Source organism: Acanthochromis polyacanthus, chromosome 15 (assembly GCF_021347895.1).
Source record: "Acanthochromis polyacanthus isolate Apoly-LR-REF ecotype Palm Island chromosome 15, KAUST_Apoly_ChrSc, whole genome shotgun sequence".
NCBI classification, from domain to species: Eukaryota; Metazoa; Chordata; class Actinopteri; family Pomacentridae; genus Acanthochromis; species Acanthochromis polyacanthus.
The window spans coordinates 14,806,928-14,827,279 of record NC_067127.1 but is presented as its reverse complement, the minus strand read 5'-3'; the positions used below and the strand labels follow the sequence as shown (position 1 = coordinate 14,827,279).

Genomic DNA, 20,352 nt, shown 5'->3' with positions numbered 1-20,352 from the left:
ATTTAGCAAAAATACGTTGCTGTCAATAAAACGATTCAAACAAACGAATAGCTTCCGAAAAATAATTCAGTGTCTAAACTAACCATTTTTTGTCTAATAATTTATGTAATGACGTCATTCAAAATTTTACCTTCATACTATTATTTTCAGTCTTACGGGTCCATGAAGTACACAGAGGCGGGTCGAAATATTCTATTCACGTTTTTTTTCAGCTTTTTTGAGCCTCCATGACTTCACATGTAAATGAGATTGCAACATGGAACTCTCTAAGTAAAATAAAAACAAACAAACAAACAACAACAACAACAAAACACTTGAATTCTGTAAACAAACTGTAGCCAGATCTGTTTTTCATCTACACCATGGAGCAATAATGTAAATCCAAAATTTCCATCGGTCAAATCACCATATCAGTTAAATCAAATGATGGGTTTAATTTTTTAACTTATGTAGATGCCAGGCTGAATGTTATTGAATGTACTTTTTTGCTTTTTGTGTTGTTTTTTGCATTATGCATAGTAAGCTAATCAGTGCAGGTTTAGAATAAAGGTTAGGTGCAATGTATGGTCCAGATCTGGAATGAAGACAGGGTTGTAAATGCTCACAAGGTCTAAGAATAAGACTAATTCCTGGGTAGGTTTTCTGTAGAGCAGATGAGAAAGACTCTGGGTTGCCAAAGAAATCACAATGTGAGGGATGACCTTATCAAACAATATTCATTTTTGACAGTTTGGTCAATATTTGTGCAATACTTCTGTCACTGAAATAGGAAATGCTCTTCTCTATGGTTGTTATTAAATAATATTCTTAAATTATTAAAATTATTTTCTAATACAGTCATGTTTTAACACACACATGTAGCTTATGGCTGTGAAATGCTGAAACAATACTTGTTGTTGGGATGTTTCAGTTGGACAAATTGCTTTAATCAGACAAGTTTGAAGCATGCCGTGCGTGTTTCAGTTTCTATTCTGTTCGTGTTGAAAGTTTTTGTTCTGTCAGTTTATTCTGTCGCCCTTTTTCCATTGGCAGATTGTAACCAAAGGTGATGATGTGTACTCTTGGCATCCAATACTTGTCGTTTCTGTGGGGGCAGGAAAATTATTGTGCAGTGTCAAAATATGTCTACATTAGAAAATTATTTTGACACAGAAGGAAAGGTGGCTAGAAGATATGCCTGGTATCAAAATGTAGGGGAAAATGAGGCCTTTCACATGCTGTGATCTGTTTTGATCAACAACCTATCCCACATGGTGTTATGACCTTTGGCTGTCTGAAGTTTTTCTTGTGAAATAACAGATGACAGAAAACACATCCAAAGTGTCAGTGAAAGTCTCTATTACTCTGTCACAGACACTAAACTGGTAAGTTTTGTCATTGAAACTATGGCATATTCCATGATATTAATACTTACAGCAAAAAACATTCTGAACAAAAATGAGACTTCAGAATGTCACGTGTATGCAAAATGATTAGTCTTTTTTAAAACAGAACTCAGATTTGTTTTTCATTCCTGAAAATGTCATGTGTCTATTTCCTGTAATTCTAAAGTTATAAGGGAAAAGTAATACAAAAAAGAGTGTAATTCTAAAAGCAATCATAATATTCAGGTAGAAGTTTGCATGGCTTCATTAAATATACTAAAGGTATTGTACATCTGGTTCTGAGGATGTCAGGTGGGAACTTTTCTCAGATTTGGTTGATTTTATATGGAACGACCCATATGCACTTCATTGTTGCACATAATGACTGACACTGCTGTGAACCAATGAGAATCGCAGCTCGTTTCATCTCCGTGACGTCTGACCAATCATACAGCAGGGTTCGCTGTCTTCAAGTTAGATAGATCCCGACACAAGTATAAATACGTGGAGAATACATTACCGAGGAATGTGCTGCAGAACTCAGAAGCCATTTTGAGATGATGCCCCTGTTGAGAAAGCCATGAAGATGCTGAAATCAACGAACATGGTTACATTTCTGTCTGTTTCTCCCTCCGTCTCCTCTATTTCACCATGGCAGCTGTCAACCGACGGGACATTAGCAAAGCGGGGTATCGAGCTGTGCTCACAGAGTTAAAACGTCATTGATATGAAAGAGGAGTGTGTCTGTTTACTGTCTCTGTCGAGACATGTAACACCGTGAGTTTTTTCCAGTCTGAAATCTTCCAGCATCTCTCACAAACCAACGTCTCCTTGAGTGACTGTTAACTCACTCTGGTGCCGGAGAGAAGGGAGGCAGATCCGTTTTCCAATGGCTTCTGTGAGCCTTGTTTCCAGTCCCCCAGCCCCTGTTCTTGACAAAAACATGACAGACTCTGAGCTTGCAGGGGATGAAAGGTCGAGTAATATTCTTATGCAATTCTTAATACGCTCATCTGTGCGTTTCAGTGCTGTGGGTCTACATGCTTCGTGTGTTACTGTTTTCTCTTTTAACCATGAATTGCAGGGTATAGAGACATTTCCCCCCTTAAACATCTCTTTTCCTTATTTGATTTAGTTTTTTTTTGCATGCGTCTTTGGTGAAATTGAATAACGCTGTTCAGACAGCCTTGGTATCACATCACCGTGTCGAGCATTCATGATCATTTCCATGCAAGGTAGCAGACCTCATCGTCCTGTTGTTGTGCTATTGGGATTCATGGCTTCATTATTGCCATCTGCAGGAGACTATGCAAATGACTATGATGTAAATGCCACGCCCATTCTCGGACTGCTCTCCCCCTGCCGGGCTCCTGGCAGTACTGCTGAGACTGGGTTCATGCAGGGTTGACATTATGTGCTTTCTGCTGGTTGTAGGCCATGCCTGTGTCCTTGTGATCTCTGTGTAATCTTAACATGTCTGTCAGACCATGTACACACAGAGGGAGAGGAGTTTACTCTGGTTTTCTATCCAAAACTGTGGCAGGTGATGTGACTGGACCAGCTGGTATAGGATTTGGTTTAGGGGGGAAGCATCAGTCTGGGCAGCTCTTAAAGACTTAAACCACTGCTTTAAGTTCTTAAAAGTATCATGCACAATTCCAATGTGGACTTGCGGTGTAATTGAGGTGCTCAGGATTGTGATGTGATTACACTTTGTGCTAGAAAATTACACTTTTCTGCAAATATATAAATGTGAGATATGTATATGCTGTCCTCATGAACAGCTAACAGTATGCTAGTATTCTTCCTTCAGTCCTATGTTTGGTGTTTGATTCCAAACAAATGTGGAATAAGAGAGTAGTTTTTTGCTATTTCCCCCACAAAACTTGAGCCATTTAAATTGGTCGGTGTTTCATATTGAATTATGAGATCTCTTTTGCTTTAACTGGACTAAACGCAGACTTTGAATATTATGGTTGCTTTGGAAGTGGATGAAGCCTGATCTGCTCTGGTGTGAGAGCAAGAAGCAGCCAGTGTCTGTGAGAAATGACCCAGATTAGTGGGGTGAACATATTTTAGCATTTCATGGTGTTTTTGTTTCACGTTCCTACCTGCACTGTATTTTGAAAGCAGCTGACAGTACATGCTATGAAAATAATATCAGCAGTGACATGGTGATTTATACATGTGGCATGTGTTCGTCGGGAATAGTTTCACATGGACTATTGCTTTAGACTGAAATTTTAGCGGGACATATTTTCGTATAAAATACTCTGTATTGGCCATCTCCAACAATGCAATGTCTTTTAGGTTTAAATATAGGCATGATTATGAATTTGGACCAAGAGTTGGGAAAAATGGATTTTAACTTCCCAGCTTTAGTGTTACAACAAAACCTACCCTTACCATCCCTATATTAAACAGGACTAGTTATAAAAGCCACATTAATGTGAAGTACTAACCTGGACACATGTTCCAGTAGCAGCTCCTCTGTACACAGGGAGAGGTCGTTGCAGCAAACAAATAGAAAGGACGCTCCTTGGTTATAACAGTAATGGACATTGTCTGTGAACATTAACTTCACTGTATTAAGATATCTTGATATGTGGATATTTTGAGAGCAGGAATGCTTTTGTTTGAATTGTGTTATTTAATCAATATATAACATTTCCGTTATAGTAATGGAGGTCCGTTGTCATGAAAATTGTAACTGGGAAATATATATGTTGCCTTAATCAGACTTTATTTATCTGTGACTCCAGGCTGTCTTTACACAAAGTAACTGACTTGCCTTGCTTCTAGAAATCAGAGATTTTCATTAATTATACTTTACGTGAGGTTGAATTTCTTTTGGTTTTCATTAAATCACTATACACTGGCTTTTATGAAACTGAAGCTATTATTGACAGATTTTTTTACAGCAGGAATGGTTAGGCTCTAATGGAAATTGTCTGATTTGACAGTTGGTTATTCCAAATAAAGGGAAAGTACTATTTATTGTTTCGCTCTAATTAGATTTTTAAAATTTTACTGTTCATTGGCTCATCAGATTTTTTACTTGTGATTTAAAAAAAAACATTTTAGGTATATCTGAAGCTGGAAACATACAGAATATACACCTGTTAAATGACTGTTTTCCTCTTTTCAGAGAGGATGGTGAATTGGAAGATGGGGAAATAGATGACGAAGGGATTGGAATTGAAGAGGAGAACAAAGAGGCTACAGAGGCGACTGAAGAAAAAGAGAAAGAAAAGGAAAGGGAAAAAGAAAAGGACAAAAGTAAAGACAAAGAAGAAAAGAGTCACAGACACTCCAGGAAAAGATATAAAAAGACCAGAGAGAAGAGGAGGTCAAAAAGGAGGAGACGTGACAGACAGAAAGTAAGACACTGTCGAACTTGTGAGAATATGTCTCTTACTGCTGTTGCAATTAGAGCATGAATGTGAACTACATAGACTAATTTAAAATTCACTTTAATGTTGTGTTTTCCTTTGTTCTATTTTTCAGCATCACTCTCCTTCCAGCAGCTCCAGCTCTGACAGTTATGACTCTGACTACGATCGACCAGAGAGGCCCAAAAACAGAAGGGGACACGGATCTAGTCGCGAGTCTGATGGCCAGTCCTCTCAGGTGAGTTCAACACAGCCAGTATGGGGCCATCTTAATAGTTTAGACTCTAGACAAAAGAGAGACATAGCCTCTGAATCTGAAAAGTACAGGTAACATAGAAATGCCTTTGACCTGCATTCTTTCCAACAACCAGCAGCGGGCGACACCTCTGGTTAAAAAAACAAATGTGTATAGACCAGGCGTGAACTAACCGTGACGTCACCCGTTGGTTTCAACACCGAGAAAATGAAGCCCGGATTTTACTACTTCCTGGTCGCCGTTTTGGATTTTTTGGAGCCAGTGACGTAAAAAGCGTCATCAAACAGGCTGGACCGGAGAGCAACTAGGGGCAGGATTGGCTGAGGACTCTCTTATCCCGCCCACATTTTACCGCAGAGGCTTCTGTTGCTGTCTATCAAGTATAGCCACGCCCCCTGGCTCCCCCAACTTTAACGATTTATTTAAAATTCAGCATTGATTTATTTTAAGATCGGCCACCTGATGTCTCATTTTGACCATGAAAACTAACGGGAAAAATGGTAGTATTTATATAGCGCTTTTATCCAAAGCACTTTACATGATACATCATATTCACCCTTTCACGCACTGATGGCGGGAGCTGCCATGCAAGGCGCTAACCATGACCCCATCAGGAGCAATTAGGAGTTAGGTGTCTTACTCAGGGACACCTCGACATGAGCACGACGGGCCGGGGATCAAACCGCAACCCTCTGGTTGCGAGACGGCCACTCTACCCACTGAGCTGTGCTGCCCCCACAAAAAAATCCTGAGCTGTAGAAAATCAGTCTATCAAATTTTATTTTTTCCAAAAATGAATTGGGGTCTATGGAGCAAAAGCTTTTTGGAGCCAACCCTAGTGATATTGCAAGTTTTTGACACTTCCGGGTTGGCTTCAATTTTGGAGCCAGATGCTACGTCCACTATACACACGTGGACAAAATTGTTGGTACCCCTCAGTTAAAGAAGGAAAAACCCACAATTCTCACTGAAATCACTTGAAACTCACAAAAGTAACAATAAATAAAAATTTATTGAAAATTAAATAATCAAAAACAGCCATTACTTTTGAATTGTTGATTAACATAATTATTTAAAAAAACAAACTAATGAAACAGGCCTGGACAAAAATGATGGTACCTCTATAAAAGATTGAAAACTATTTGACCAGAGTGACATGATTAACTCAGGTGTGTCATTTAATTGACATCACAGGTGTTTCCAAACTCATAATCAGTCAGTCTGCCTATTTAAAGGGAGACAAGTAGTCACCCTGCTGTTTGGTGAAAAGGTGTGTACCACACTGAACATGGACAACAGAAAGCGAAGGAGAGAATTGTCCCAGGACATCCGAAAAAAAATTATAGACAAACATCTTAAAGGTAAAGGCTATAAGACCATCTCTAAACAGCTTGAAGTTCCTGTGACAACAGTGGCTCACATTATTCAGAAGTTCAAGACCCACGGGACAGTAGCCAACCTCCCTGGACGTGGCTGCAAGAGGAAAATTGATGACAAATTGAAGAGACGGATCGTTGGAATTGTATCCAAAGAGCCCAGAGCAACCTCCAAAGAAATTAAAGGTGAACTCCAAGGCCAAGGTACATCAGTGTCAGATGGCACCATTCGTCGTTGTTTGAGCCAAAGTGGACTTCATGGGAGACGACCAAGGAGGACACCACTGCTGAAAAAAACTCATAAAAAAGCCAGACTGGAATTTGCAAAAATGCATGTTGACAAGCCACAAAGCTTCTGGGAGAATGTCCTTTGGACAGATGAGACCAAACTGGAGCTTTTTGGTAAGGCACATCAACTCTATGTTCATAGACTCAAAAACCAAGCATACGAAGAAAAGAACACTGTCCCTACGGTGAAACATGGAGGAGGCTCAGTAATGTTTTGGGGCTGCTTTGCTGCATCTGGCACAGGGTGTCTTGAAAGTGTGCAAGGTACGATGAAATCTGAAGACTATCAAGGCATTCTGGAGAGAAATGTGCTGCCTAGTGTCAGAAAGCTTGGTCTCAGTCGCAGGTCATGGGTCTTCCAACAGGACAACCATCCAAAACACACAGCCAAAAACAGCCAAGAATGGCTGAGAGAAAAGCGTTGGACTATTCTAAAGTGGCCTTCTATGAGCCCAGATCTGAATCCCATTGAACATATGTGGAAGGAGCTGAAACATGCCATTTGGAGAAGACACCCATCAAACCTGAGACAACTGGAGCTGTTTGCTCATGAGGAGTGGGCCAAAATACCTGTTGACAGCTGCAGAACGCTCATTGACAAATACAGAAATCGTTTAATTGCAGTGATTGCCTCAAAAGGTTGTGCAACAAAATATTAAGTTATGGGTACCATCATTTTTGTCCAGCCCTATTTCATTAGTTTGTTTTTTAAAATAATTATGTTAATCAACAATTCAAAAGTGATGGCTGATTTTAATTAATTATTAATTATTAATTAATTATTAATTAATTTTATTTATTGTTACTTTTGTGAGTTTCAAGTGATTTCAGTGAGAATTGTGGGTTTTTCCTTCTTTAACTGAAGGGTACCAACAATTTTGTCCACGTGTGTATATACAGTCTATGGTATAGATGGTGTGTTTGAAAATGACCCTACTTCTCCTTTGATTTGCTACCTCTGTAAATATTTTTCAATTGAGCTTATGGTCTCAATAAGTACTTTCAGGACTTCTTGACTGTAGCAAAATGCTCATTTAGTAAATTCTGGTCCTATTTAAAGTAAAATGGATGATAAAGGAGAGTGTTTTAGGGAAGGGCTACCTTGTGATTGACAGGTGGCCACTGTATCACAATACATAGTGTCCTTAGATTCTCCAGTCAGATCCACCTCTCTCTCATTATGTCTTGTTTCAATGGAGCAAAATGGTGAAATTCAAAATCTGTGGCTTATAAACTGTATCACCATCTTTTATATATGCAGTCTACAGCTAATAATCATATAAGCACTATTGTGTGACATTATTCTCTCTCTGGTTTGACTGTCAGCATTCAAAGGCAGGCCACGGCAACACACTGAAGTCCTCACCGCACAAGAGCAGTGATTTTGACAAATACAGCGACTACAGCGATGACAAGTATGACTACGATGAAGAGGAGGATGATTATGACGATGACATGTCCGAGTATCAGCATTCAAAAGATCAGGGAAAGGGGCGCCATGCGAAAGACCAGATGAACAGAGGAAGCATGAGGGGGATGAAGCAACAACAGTGTATGTAGTAGTGTAATTCTCAGAGTACTTTATTATAATATGTGATTGGAAGGCCTGCACTAAACAGTGATAACACGTTGGTGTGTTATGCATCTGTACAGACAAAGATGGTTTGATCACTTCTTTTAAAATGTCATTTTCAGTTGGGCAGAGGGGAAGAGGCAGGGGCAGTGGGAGTGGACCAGGAAGAGGACGTGGGATGCTTATCAAGAACAAGAAGCTGAAGGGCAAACCCTGGGGAGGACGTGGACGAGGGCGAGGAGGAGACCACGGCATGGAGGACATGGGACCGGTGAGTACGCCCATGAAAATACAGCATGGTGTGCTGTATTTGTTTTATTTTGCGTCGCTATTTACTGTAAATGGACTGCACCTTTTCTTCCTTGAAAGACAAAGCATTTCACACTTTGTCTGCCCTTCATCCATACAAAAAAACTTATTTGTTGTTTATTTTGTGTCACAGGAGGGAAAAAATTCCTCTGGTTTTCAGAAGAAACGACCAATTATGAGCAAGGAGTTTATAAATCAGCATACAGTTGAACACAACGGTAGATACATCTGCAAGTATTTCCTGGAGGGCCGATGCATCAAGGTATTGTATCGTCAATTATAATTTTTATAATGGAGTCACTTTATATGAAAAAGACAAGGAAAAATAAGGATGTTCCCAACTTAACGGAGAATAACCGCAATTTCTTTTTCATACAGGGGGAACAGTGCAAGTTTGAACATGAGCTTGTTGTACCAGATAAGAAGAAAGAACTTTGTAAATTTTACCTTCAAGGATACTGCAGCAAAGGAGATAATTGCATTTACATGCACAATATCCTTCACTAAGTCATATAAATTACATTTGTCTAATTGTATTGTATAATTACCTGAGAACCTACTGTACTTTTCAGTTAGTCCTTTTCCTTAACCTGTCATTGCACATGAGTACCCTTGCAAGTTCTTTCACACAGGAGCCAAATGTTATCAAGGGGACAACTGTAAATTCTCCCATGAGCCTCTGACTGATGTGACCAAAGAGTTGCTCGATAAGGTAAAAGAAAAAGTGATTTGATTTTAAATCTTCTTCACTCCAGTGGTCAGCAGTGGTCTTATTTCTTCTTTCTGATACATTTATCAGATAATTAACACTGAAGAGGAGAACGCCCGTGAGGATGAGTTAGAGCTCGAGGATCTGAGAAAGCAGGGTATTGCCCCACTCCCGAAGCCTCCTCCTGGGGTGGGTTTGCTGCCCACTCCTGGTCAGAGCAGTCCTACAGATGGCCAGGCAGGGAAGAAGATCCCCTCCCTGTTTGAAATCAAGGTTCAGCCTACTGTAGACTTGGCACAAAAAATTGGTCTGAGGTAACCATAATCATTTTTGATCAAACTCTGAAAGTTGCTTAGATCTATTCCTCAAACCAATGATACTCCTTTTGTTTTCAGTGGATCCAATTACACCCAGAATCAAGGTGATGGTGCCAATCAATTTAGCGGAGGCTCAGACGAAGCACAGAGTGGAGGTATGGTGCCTTCAGGTTCTTCTGCTCCTCCTGTTCCTCCCCCTGGATCACCTGGTCCCATGGGTCACCCCGCTGGACCACCTATGCCACAGAGCCCCCCAGGACAGCACCCACCACACGGGTTTCCAATGCCGCCCCCAGTCCCCTCTGGTCAACCTCCACCCTTCCATGGAAACCGACCCAATATCAACCCCCAGATGAATTTGCAGAGGCCTCCATTCCCCCCAGTACCTGATCTACAGATGCTGCAAGGTCTCTTTCCTTTTCCATCGATGGGTCAGAACCCAGTTGAGCTTTTTAGCAACTTCCTCCAGAACCCGCCGGCCAGTGGCCAACAAGGTGAGCGATGTTGTAATATGGTTACCGGGTATGGCAATTACTACTACAACTGCAAAATTGTGTGTTTTTTGTTTTCAATGCAGTGGACCCGAGTGTGGCCTTCATACAGAACCTCCAGCAGCAGTTGGGGGCAGAGTCACAGTTACAGTCTCTACCACCAGCAGTACAGAAAGCCATCCTGTTACACCTGACACAGCAGCAGCAACAACAGGACTCACATCCTCAGGGGAGTGAACCACAGAGAGCAGATGGCCAGGATGATAACAATACAAACAGAGGCAAGTGTCCAGGGGCAAGAAGCAGCTTTGCTTAATTAATTAGGATTAAATAAAAACCTGATAAATCCCAAAGCATGGATTGAAGTAAAAACACTTGCATTATCCAGGGAAATTATCCAAAACCTTCAGTAAACTTGTTTTTGAAACAAACCACAAGGGTGACAAAGTGTTGATACAAGGATAATTTACAGCAGGGCTCTGAGAGAACAAATATTGAAATTTGATTTAATCTTTTTTTCAGATGAAACTACAAACTGGTACTCAAGTGACGAGGAGGATGGGAGCTGTGTTTCCTCCATCCTTAAGACTCTAAAGAAGCAGAATGAGATGCAGCAGTCTCAGTCCAAAACCCTACAGGGTGTCTCAGTGGCTCCGGGGCTTGGTGACCCTTGGCTTGGAAAGGACCCACGCATGAAGGCCGACCCTAGGCAGCGACCCCCAGATATGAAAAAGGAGTCAGACGGAGCTACAGATCCACGCTTCTCCAGAGACCCCAGGAAGATGAGACCGATGGAGCCCAGTTCCTATCGCCAGCAGAGCCATCCTGTGACTCAAAAGCCTCCTACAGGAGAGGATGATGATGAAGGAGAGCGGGAACTTAGGGACAGAGCTGTTCTCATCCCTCTAGATGCCAGCTCCAGTGTGGTGCTGCGGGACCCTCGATGCCAGTTAAAGCAGTTTAGTCACATTCGGGTGGACATTCTGCTGCAGCGGCCTGCCTTCGCCCACACAGTGGTGTGGGCCCCTGAGGATCTCATCCCTTCCCTTGTGCCCAAACAGGAACACTCCATCAACTTGCCCCTTCCCCCACTAATTGCTGATGCTCAGATGAACCGAACGAACCTGCCCGACCTTCCCCCAGTGTCCAGCCCTCCACCATCTGACCCCAGACTGACAGCTGCGCGTTTGAAGGAGCGTATGAGTCGATTGCCGAGTGGGTCTCTAGAGTCCCGATCCTCCACTGAGAGACCTGTAGATCCACGCCAGCAGAAGTCTCTGGACCCCAGACTAAAGCGTACAGGAAGTCTGGACTCCAAGCTGCTGGGTCAGAAGGAGCCCTCCTCTGGGGTTGGTCTTGTGGACCCCAGACTGCAGAAATCCAGTGCCAGCTCCTCTCCTCATGCTGCCCGAGCAAAGCCAGAGCCTGAGAAGCTGCCACCGTATGCCCCTCGACTAGCTTCCTCTGGTGGAGGGCTGGAGAGTCCCACTACAATCCTCGGGGGCATCAGCCTGTACGATCCTCGTGCTCAGACCGAGCAGGCTCAGAAGGAGCAGGTGGAGCCTCCTAAAAAGGCAGGGATTCTGAAACAGCCTGCTAAAAAGGACAGCACTCCTGTACCATCGCTCTCACCAAGCCAACGAAGTGGCTCTTTCGAAGAGGTTAAAAGCCCAGACATTGCCTCGGATCCAACTCCAACTCCTTCTCTCACAGTGCCTCCCGCCTCACCTGTCAAACCCCCTGCAGTTCATAATCTCCCCATCCAGGCACTGGCTGGGCTCATCCGACCCCAGTACACTGAACCCAGGCAGGCTAAACTAGGAGGACAGGGTTCTACAGGAGCACAAGAAGAGGTAGAGGAAAAGAAGGAGCAGGAGAAAAAGGAGGAGGAGGCAGCTATGGAGGAAGAACCAAAACAGGAGGTTCCAGAAGAGGAAGCCGACGACAGGACACTTAAAGACGTGTTCAAGACTTTTGATCCCACTGCTTCACCTTTCTGTCAGTAAACACTCTACTGTGGAAAAGATTTGTATACTGATGAGACGTGTCTATTAGTCTTTATTTAGCTTTACAAGAATCTATTTATTTCTGTATATAATCCTGTATAGCTGAAATCCTACACCTCACATTTGTCAGTGTGGAGATGATGCTGGGCGTGTGCACAGACACAGAGTCTAGTTCTTTTTTTAACATGATCATATTAATGCTGAAATGTGTGTTTTGAATGTGTGTACGTTCTTTTATTGTGTAGTTTTCACATGTCCTAAACAATCAGAAAAAAAAGGAACTATGTTAACTCATCAAGATTTTACGAAGGACTGACCCATGAACTGATTTCATTCCAGACATTCCAGCCTGTAGAGAAGATCATCCATTCACTCCACATGCAGAAGGATGATGCTAAATCATCAGTCAATGAATTGTTTTGAGGATTTTTGTATTCACATATTTATCTTGAAACTCTTTTATATTATGAGATCTGTATGTTTACGCTGACCTTTATGATGAGGATTTTTTTTGAACATTTTCACTTTTTACCACACATCTGATGGGAGTTTGTCAGCTGCTGATATGATCCGGTCCAATAATCGAAACAGAATTCCTGCAGACCTTTTTTATGGTATGTAACACATACACACCGTATTACAAACTGATATTAGGATACAGCAGATTGTTTATCAGTTCCTTGGCTAAAATCCTGAAGCAGTGATTGATTACTGTTCACTTTCACAGTTTTTAAACTCTTTACACTTAAGCTATCTTGTAGAAATTGTTGCAATATTTGACACGGTTCCTGTCTTCACTTTTTTTTTTGTTTTAAGTGGCCTAAATACTTTGAGGGCATCACTCTTGTAAACCTGTCTGTCAAACTGGGAAAATTAAAAAGTGTAATTTAGATTTGTCATTGCGCTGCCTCAACACACTCTGACAAGCTTGTAAGTCGCAGATAAACTGTCTTTTCACTTTTAAAATGCTTTTAAAACTAGATAATCAGTACAAGAGATCAGGAAAGAAAGTTTTCAAGTGTATTATACTGAGAGGAAGAAGTACTATTTTGAGGATGTTGCAGGTGTATGTATATGCGATACAAACGTGAACTTTATGACTGTTTTTACTGTTGAATTTTGTTGATTGTTAAAACTTATACGGGGTTCTGTGCGCTACAAAGGGTGAATGTTGTAGACATAACACTCGGCAGTTTGCTTTAGGTGACGGTTCTGTGTCTGTAATGTGAGCTACTCTCGTTTGACTGAAACTAAGCTATTTACTTTTTATTGTTTTCATAATTCACATTGTAAATGCTTATTTTGTACCACGCGTACAGTGTGTTTTTGAGTGTTTGACTCTATAATCCTTTATTTTTTTTCCATGTCAGTACGGTGGTTATGGTTGCAATAATACTGTGTGGTATTTTAACAACACATATGCCCATCATTTTTTTGGTGATTTTATTATAAATATCTAAAATAAAGAGATGAAACTGCAACAACAATGCCTCATTTTAGTGTGGTCCAGTATTATATCAAAGATCAGCTCTAATATTACATGTTTAATAGCATCCACACCGCACATCTTTATTACTGTCATGAAAACAATCACCTTGGCATCTGTTTCTAGAGACACACATTAGTAAATTTGTTTTTAAGGCAATAGGGGTCACTTGTAGGTGTCTTGCACACGGGGGGCTAGAGTGGGGGCTAAAGGGTGCGATGATGTCTTCCTCAAACCCAGCTCATCTGTGTCAGGGTTGGAAGTCTGCTGGGCGCGATGGATTTCTAGGTTTCTCTTCCACTGGAAACACAAAGCTGTGGCCTCTGCTCCATCTGAGTTTGGCTCAGGCTGCTTCAGACCCTGGAACAAGAGTGGAATTGTACAGGATCTCACATAAAATGTAGACATTTATAGCTATATCTTTAATTTTTATTGTAGAATATCTGAAATTGTTAAACATGTGTGTCTGTGTTGTGTTCGATTTACCGTAATGCAGGCTGTCTCTGCTGCATGGACCCCACGCAGGACCGTCTGGAGGAGATTTTGTGCATTCTTCACCAGGATCTCATCAGATGATTTGCACCCAGGAGTTACAGCATTGACACTATATAAAGAGTACGTAAATGAACTCATTAGTTTTATTTATTGTTTAATTCCCTCCTACCTTAGTTGTCAGTGTGATTAAAGTTTGAACTCTCCTGACCTGGAGATGATGTTGAGCTGATTGGTGATGGTGAGAATCTGCTCAACAATGAGTGAGAGCTCAACCGTACACTGTTTATCAAGGCTGTGGTTGGCAATAACTCTGATAAACTGAGTGACTGACTGGCAGTTGAAGATCACATCTTTGGCTGCGCTGACAAATGCCTCTTTATTCTGTCAAAAAAAGAATGATTGTGGATGAATGAGCCTGAAAATTTCAAGGTGAAGGAAGCACAGTGGCCTCTGGTGGTCATTACCGGTATTGGGCCTTTCTTCTTCAGGTACTGAGTCATGTAACATATTGTGTCAGCCATCTTCCTGGTCTCCTGGACGATTCTGTTGTCCTTGGGGTCCCAGCTGTCACTTTCTTGTTTCAGAAAAAGGGATGTGTAGGCCAGCGAAGAAGCCTCTTTGTAAACACCGGACCCAGGAAAATCCTTCAGAGAAAAATAAGAGCATGCTTTATTTTGACATAATTGAATCACTCGACTATAAAATCCTGTCAATCATGAGAAACCTACATCTTTTTCCAGATCCCCAGGTACATATTTTGTCACAGCTGCCATGTTTAAATTACTTTCTGCAGCGTCTACATTTTCTGTATTGCCTTTCTGCCAGGATGACATTGTTGTGTCAGAGGGAAATTCCACTTCTTTGACTTTAGATGGGGTTGTAGTTACTACTTTGTTGATATCTTCAGGTGTTCTACCCTGAAGCCCAGTCTGGATGTGCTCTTTAGCTTCTTGGTGAATCCCATCTTGCTTCCTGATCTCCTCCACCACATAGTGAGCTTTTGCTGACCAGCACTGTATCTGCACATGCAGGCTGAGAGTGTCACAAATGCAGTGAGTCTCTACCATGAGCCTCGCCCTGCTGACTATATCTGAGATCTGAAAAGACAGGTGGTCGTTGACAGACCTCAGATTGGAACGAGCACGTGGGTCACGGATGTAGTTTAAGCAGTCCTCGACTCTTTTGGTTGCAGATTTTACGTTTTCAAGAAGTTTTTGAGCTGTGATTTTGAATTCTTGCTCTGTATTTTCTTCCCCATTGTTTTCTCTGATGTGTTCTGCAGCACTGTAGGCAATGCTGACAATTTTGTGAAATATTGTGTCATAATCCTTATTTTGTTTGCTTAAATGACCAGAGAGCACTCTGATTTTAATCAAAAGCTGTCTCCGAAAGAATTCAGATTTTGCAAGTTGCATCACACTTGGCATTATGTCGAGTTCCTCTGCAGCTTTAAGATAAGCATCAGTCAGTGTTTTCAGTTCGTCCTGGTATCCTGTTAACTGTTTTGCTTTGTAAGCACTTTTGCAGTTCAGGCTGGTGAGCCTTGTGGCCTCTTGGATTCTAAGTGAGTTCTCAGACAACACTGACAGCTGTTTCTGAGGGTTCAGCTGGCTCATCGCAGTCGATGTTCCTAAAATCTTATCCAAAGAATTCATTAAAATCTGAACAGAGAGACCCCAGAGGATACAAAGCCCCTCAAGCTGATCAGTGTGCCCTTCTCCTGAGGTTGTAAACTCTACAAGATACCTTGTGTTGTTCTGGGCTTTGTTCAGCTTGCTGTGTAAAACGCTGAATGTTTCTTGACCTTCAGTTTGTAAGGTTAAATCAGACGACATCAACAGCTGGACCACGTCAGTACACAAAGTCATCACTTCATTTAGTTGCTGTGTAACACTGGCTGCCAGAGTTCTCAGATTCCCTTGAAGCTCAGTGTAAACGGCATGATACCAAGTTCCAGCCACGGGCAGTAAAACCTTGCGGATGTTGTTAATAAGGTCCGAAAACTGCGTGCTGTGTTTGTAGATGCTCTCTGTGCTCATTGCTGAGCTCATCGCTGTCTCTTGAGCTGTCTGGACGAGCAGCGGGGTCAGTGACACCAGCTCTGCTCTAAAGCTTTCCAACGTCTGACAATCAACCGCATCAACAATAGCCAAGGCTTCTTTTGTAGCTTGAGCGTAACAGTTTGACAACTCAAGAACACCAGTGCAGGCCTGGTTGAGCACTGTCACATCTTTCCCTTTAGTCACAGTCACAACTTCATACAAAAGGGGTAAAAGGTCAAATTCAAGAGCCTTGTGGATCAGTTTAGGCTCATCTGAGACAGCTGGGATCTTTAAATCATCGCTGTCATATTTATGAGCCAGTTCCGCTTCTATGGTTTCTTCATCTGAGCGCTCCTCCTCATGTTCAGCTTGATAATCCCTTTCCATAATGTCAAACACAAGAGAATCGGAGCCTCTTAACATATGATCTAGGTTAAGTTCACAGGTGTCTTTGACTGGTAAAGATGACTGTGAGATTTCTTTCTGACGTGCCCCTTCTCGCAGCGGGCTCAGGAGATGTGGATGCTGTTGGCCGTCCAGTCCCTCTCTAAGCACCTTAAAATGCTGAATAACTGTGAAAACATTGTCTGAAAATATAGAATATACCTCCACATTCAGACTGGAACTAAAAAGCATCTCTTTGATTGACTCAGCCACGTTGGTTTGAGATGATTGAACCTGTTTCAGCAGGACCAGGAGGCCGTTCCTGTAGATGGGGTTATCACTTCTGTCCAAGTGCCTCCTTACTGAGTTAATCGCCAGCTTCATATGATAAGTTAGATGTGTTGCATGTTCCTTAAACAGTTCATAACTCTGCTCTCTGTATGCTGCATCACATCCATGGCGGTCATTGATCATCTCATTAATAGCAATGCTAGTGAACTCCCTCACATCCATTACATCACTGAGGGCATCCTGAAGCTGACTAGTCTCCTCCTCCCATTTCTGACACACTTCATGAAGCTTCTGAACCGTTTGCACTGAATTATCTGCCAACTCCAGTGAAAGAGGTGCAATTCGAGCTCTGAGTCTTGTGAGGCACACTCGTGAGTTCTCCATGTTTTCCAAACTCTTCGCATCAACAGCTACAGCTGAGATAAAATTTGCCACTTGGATTATTCTGTCAGTGGAAGCTATGAAATCCTCAACTCCTGGCTGAATAAAGTTCAGATCCATCTGTGTAGACGAATCTGCAACTAAGATCTGTCTTGTCACACTTAAAAGTTCATCAACTGTAGAAAACGCTTCAATAAATGTGTCCAAGACTTGATAAAGAACATTAGTCATCAAGGCTTTGTCAAGCATTTGTATTTGCTGGACCAACAAAGTGCAGGTGTTCTCCAAGCTTTGTTCATGTTCATTAGATTCCTTTGAGGACTTTAAAATCATTTTTATGTCAGACCAGAACTGCAGGATGTGACGACAGTGGCTCACCAGTCTTTGCTGAAACTCTCTTCGAGAAGAGTTTGCTACGACCATACAATGGAACACAAGATCTCGGACCAAACTGTCAAATCCACTCTCTCGGATTGAGGAGGTGGAACAGCTCGTAAGTAGTTGCAAAATGCTATTGCGCCTCCTGGTATAATACCCACATGGTCCCAGCTGTCCTCTGTGGCAGTCACTCTTTAGAGTTGCAACAATGTCTCCTACAGTGCTTTGTACTTTTTCCAGAATGTACCTTTTGGCTCCTTGGGCCTGCTCACTGGTGGGGTGTTTGATGGTTGTGCACATGGCTGTGTGCAGCATGGAGATGCACCTCCTCAGGGTCGTCAAGAAGTCAAGAAGCTGTTTTGCTTGCCTGGGATCCTGTAAGGAATTTGCTCTCTCCACTGTGAGGGTGTTAAGGAGAAGTAGAACTTCAGAAAACGCTTGGAAAGATCTGAGCAGAGATGGGATATCTGAGGAGGAGGTCAGCTCAGACAGGCTCTCCAAAACTCGATCTGCAGCAGCTACAATTTTTCTTACAGTAGCATCGTCATCCACCAACAGAACCTAAGAGAAGACAGATAAAGTCATGATGTTACTCCTGTTCTACAGTGTTCTGAGCTTTTTTGAGTAGGTAATAAAGGTAACCTGTCAGTCAGCAACTTTGGTCCTGCTTTGGTTTGGTTCTGATATTATCATTCATCATACCCATGTATGCTGACATTAGCGGCCGCCTGACTTTTCCTCTTGTGCCACACGAGGATGAAAATGTTTGTTTGTCATGAAATCTAGTTTGGACTACATTCCCCATGTTAGATGTAGAGTTTGGAAAGATTATGACAATGAAACTAAATAGCGAGTATGTACACAGGCATGACATTACAGAGAAGATCAGTCAGTTGCTCACATTAGGAAAGAGTTCACTGTTCTAGGAAATTAACAGCTGATTTAATTATTTATAGCAACACTGGAAGATCAAGGATGAATAGCTGAGATATTTCACATGTGAAAGGAAAAGCAGTCAGTGTGGGAGTCTTGTTGTTTTTAGTACAGTCCTAATTTAAGTAAATATCTGAGACAGTAAAAAGCAGTTGTAGAGGTTCAAAATGAATGTGCCGGAACTTTTTAGAGCTTTTAATCAACTGCCATTCTCTTTTCCATTCTTTAGTTTAAAAAGGCATTATTTCAGAACATGTGGTTCATTATAATGGACCCCTTTTTAATCAGAAGAAAAATCATACTTTACTTTGACTACTCCCAGGAAGACGTTTTGCGTTGCAGTGATGAGTTCCTCTCTGTGCTCAGGTAAACTGGGCGGGATGCTGAGTTTCTGAGCAGCCAGCAGCACATGCTGTCCAGACACAGTGACCGACTCCAGCAGGGATGACATCTCCATATGCAAGACTCCATCCTCTGTGTCACTGACATGTCTACAAGTAAAGGGTCTGGTGTTCATCTCATAATACAGACTATACACGTCAGTCTCCTGTATAAATTTAATGAGCTCAGAAGTGGGAAAGTGATTTTTTTTTTAGACTGTTGCGTCTGAGTCTTGCGTATTAAATTTCTCTCCACATACCTTGAGGCTGCTGCTGCCAGGTTCTCAGTAGCTTTAGCCACAGCCTGAGCCGCCTGCTCCAGGTGGCTGAACTGTTCAGGGTCCTCTGCACTGTCACACAGCAACACCAAGTGGCACAAATGACTCGCGATAGGTGCTACCACCTGCTCCACCGCTGCAGTCCTGATCAGGCCATGATCCAATAATGAGGACATAGTTATTAACAGGGTGATTCTGTCTCGTCAGAGGGAAGTGAGCAGCTCCATTTGTTGTCATGCTCAGTTTGATAGCTAAATTAATAATTCATTCAACTCCACAGAACAGCTTGCGCTTGATCTCGTTGTTTCATAGCAACCGATGTCACCTGATCAACCACATAACCTCATCAGACTGTGATGTATAGACTGAATAACTGCCTTTTTCCTTGAGATATTGTTGTGTTTGCAAAGCCACATTGCAGTTGCCCCTACCCGCAGGATATGATATGGATTGCTGGGATGATCATTTTCACTCTTAATTAATCCATAGATTTTTTTTTCAACACTACTTGTCATTCAACAGTAAATACCATTTCTTTGACACGTCTGTGGGTATTCCACGTGGTCAGAGGCAAAACAAGTTGTCATGAAGGTGTTGAAGTCGGCGAGGATGGAGTAACTTTTTACAGCAATGAGAAGGAAGACGACTGGAAGAGCAAGTCTTTAACCAGCATCCCTAAAATCCATGGAGTCGGCTCCAGAGAAATGAAGGGAGGTCAACTTTTATAAACCTCCATCCAGATGTTCAACTTGATATCTTTACGTTGAGATTTCGAGCACCACAAACTTTTAGTATCACACTTTATTATCATTTATTAGGACTTTAATGGAATCCACCAGCAGATTTAGTTTTTGTTAAGAAACTTTATTCCTGTAATCGTGGAACTGCAGTATTTAAAACTATTCCTTCTATTTGACCTCATGTTTATTAGTTTTAGTGGAGAAAGTTATTTTAACTGTCGATTCGTCTCTAATAAACCAAATAATAAATTGGATTAGTCAAGAGGTTTAAATTTCTTTCTTTGTCATATTTTAAATATGACAAAAAAATATAAAAATAAAGCATCTTGAGACAGTTTGACCTGTAATTGGCATGGCATGAATACAATTGAATTTAAATTGTATACATCTTGTAATGTTGGAGGAATTCAGCCATATATGTTGGAAAACACATTTTCTTTGTCCATTAATCTGTTGATTGTTTTCTCCAGTAATTCATTTCTT

The 20,352-nt window shown here is 41.7% G+C and overlaps 2 protein-coding genes across 2 annotated transcripts; one reads left to right on the top strand and one right to left on the bottom strand.

Annotated features, from left to right (window-relative positions):
• The first annotated feature begins 1,855 nt into the window (after positions 1–1,855).
• Positions 1,856–13,568, top strand: LOC110949984 (zinc finger CCCH domain-containing protein 6). Its single transcript, XM_051959976.1, has 12 exons — positions 1,856–2,339; positions 4,513–4,744; positions 4,872–4,994; positions 8,003–8,228; positions 8,372–8,520; positions 8,692–8,820; positions 8,937–9,053; positions 9,163–9,270; positions 9,358–9,581; positions 9,663–10,078; positions 10,162–10,356; positions 10,598–13,568. The coding sequence occupies exons 1-12, from the start codon at positions 2,254–2,256 to the stop codon at positions 12,079–12,081; spliced, it is 3,489 nt and encodes a 1,162-aa protein (XP_051815936.1). The 5' UTR covers positions 1,856–2,253; the 3' UTR covers positions 12,082–13,568.
• A 125-nt stretch (positions 13,569–13,693) lies between these two features.
• On the bottom strand, positions 13,694–19,394 carry LOC110949986 (catenin alpha-1). Its single transcript, XM_022192336.2, has 7 exons — positions 19,112–19,394; positions 18,779–18,962; positions 14,791–18,099; positions 14,527–14,706; positions 14,271–14,443; positions 14,054–14,171; positions 13,694–13,927 (listed from the first exon to the last, which is right to left on the bottom strand). The coding sequence occupies exons 1-7, from the start codon at positions 19,303–19,305 to the stop codon at positions 13,733–13,735; spliced, it is 4,353 nt and encodes a 1,450-aa protein (XP_022048028.2). The 5' UTR covers positions 19,306–19,394; the 3' UTR covers positions 13,694–13,732.
• Between the last annotated feature and the right edge of the window lie 958 nt (positions 19,395–20,352).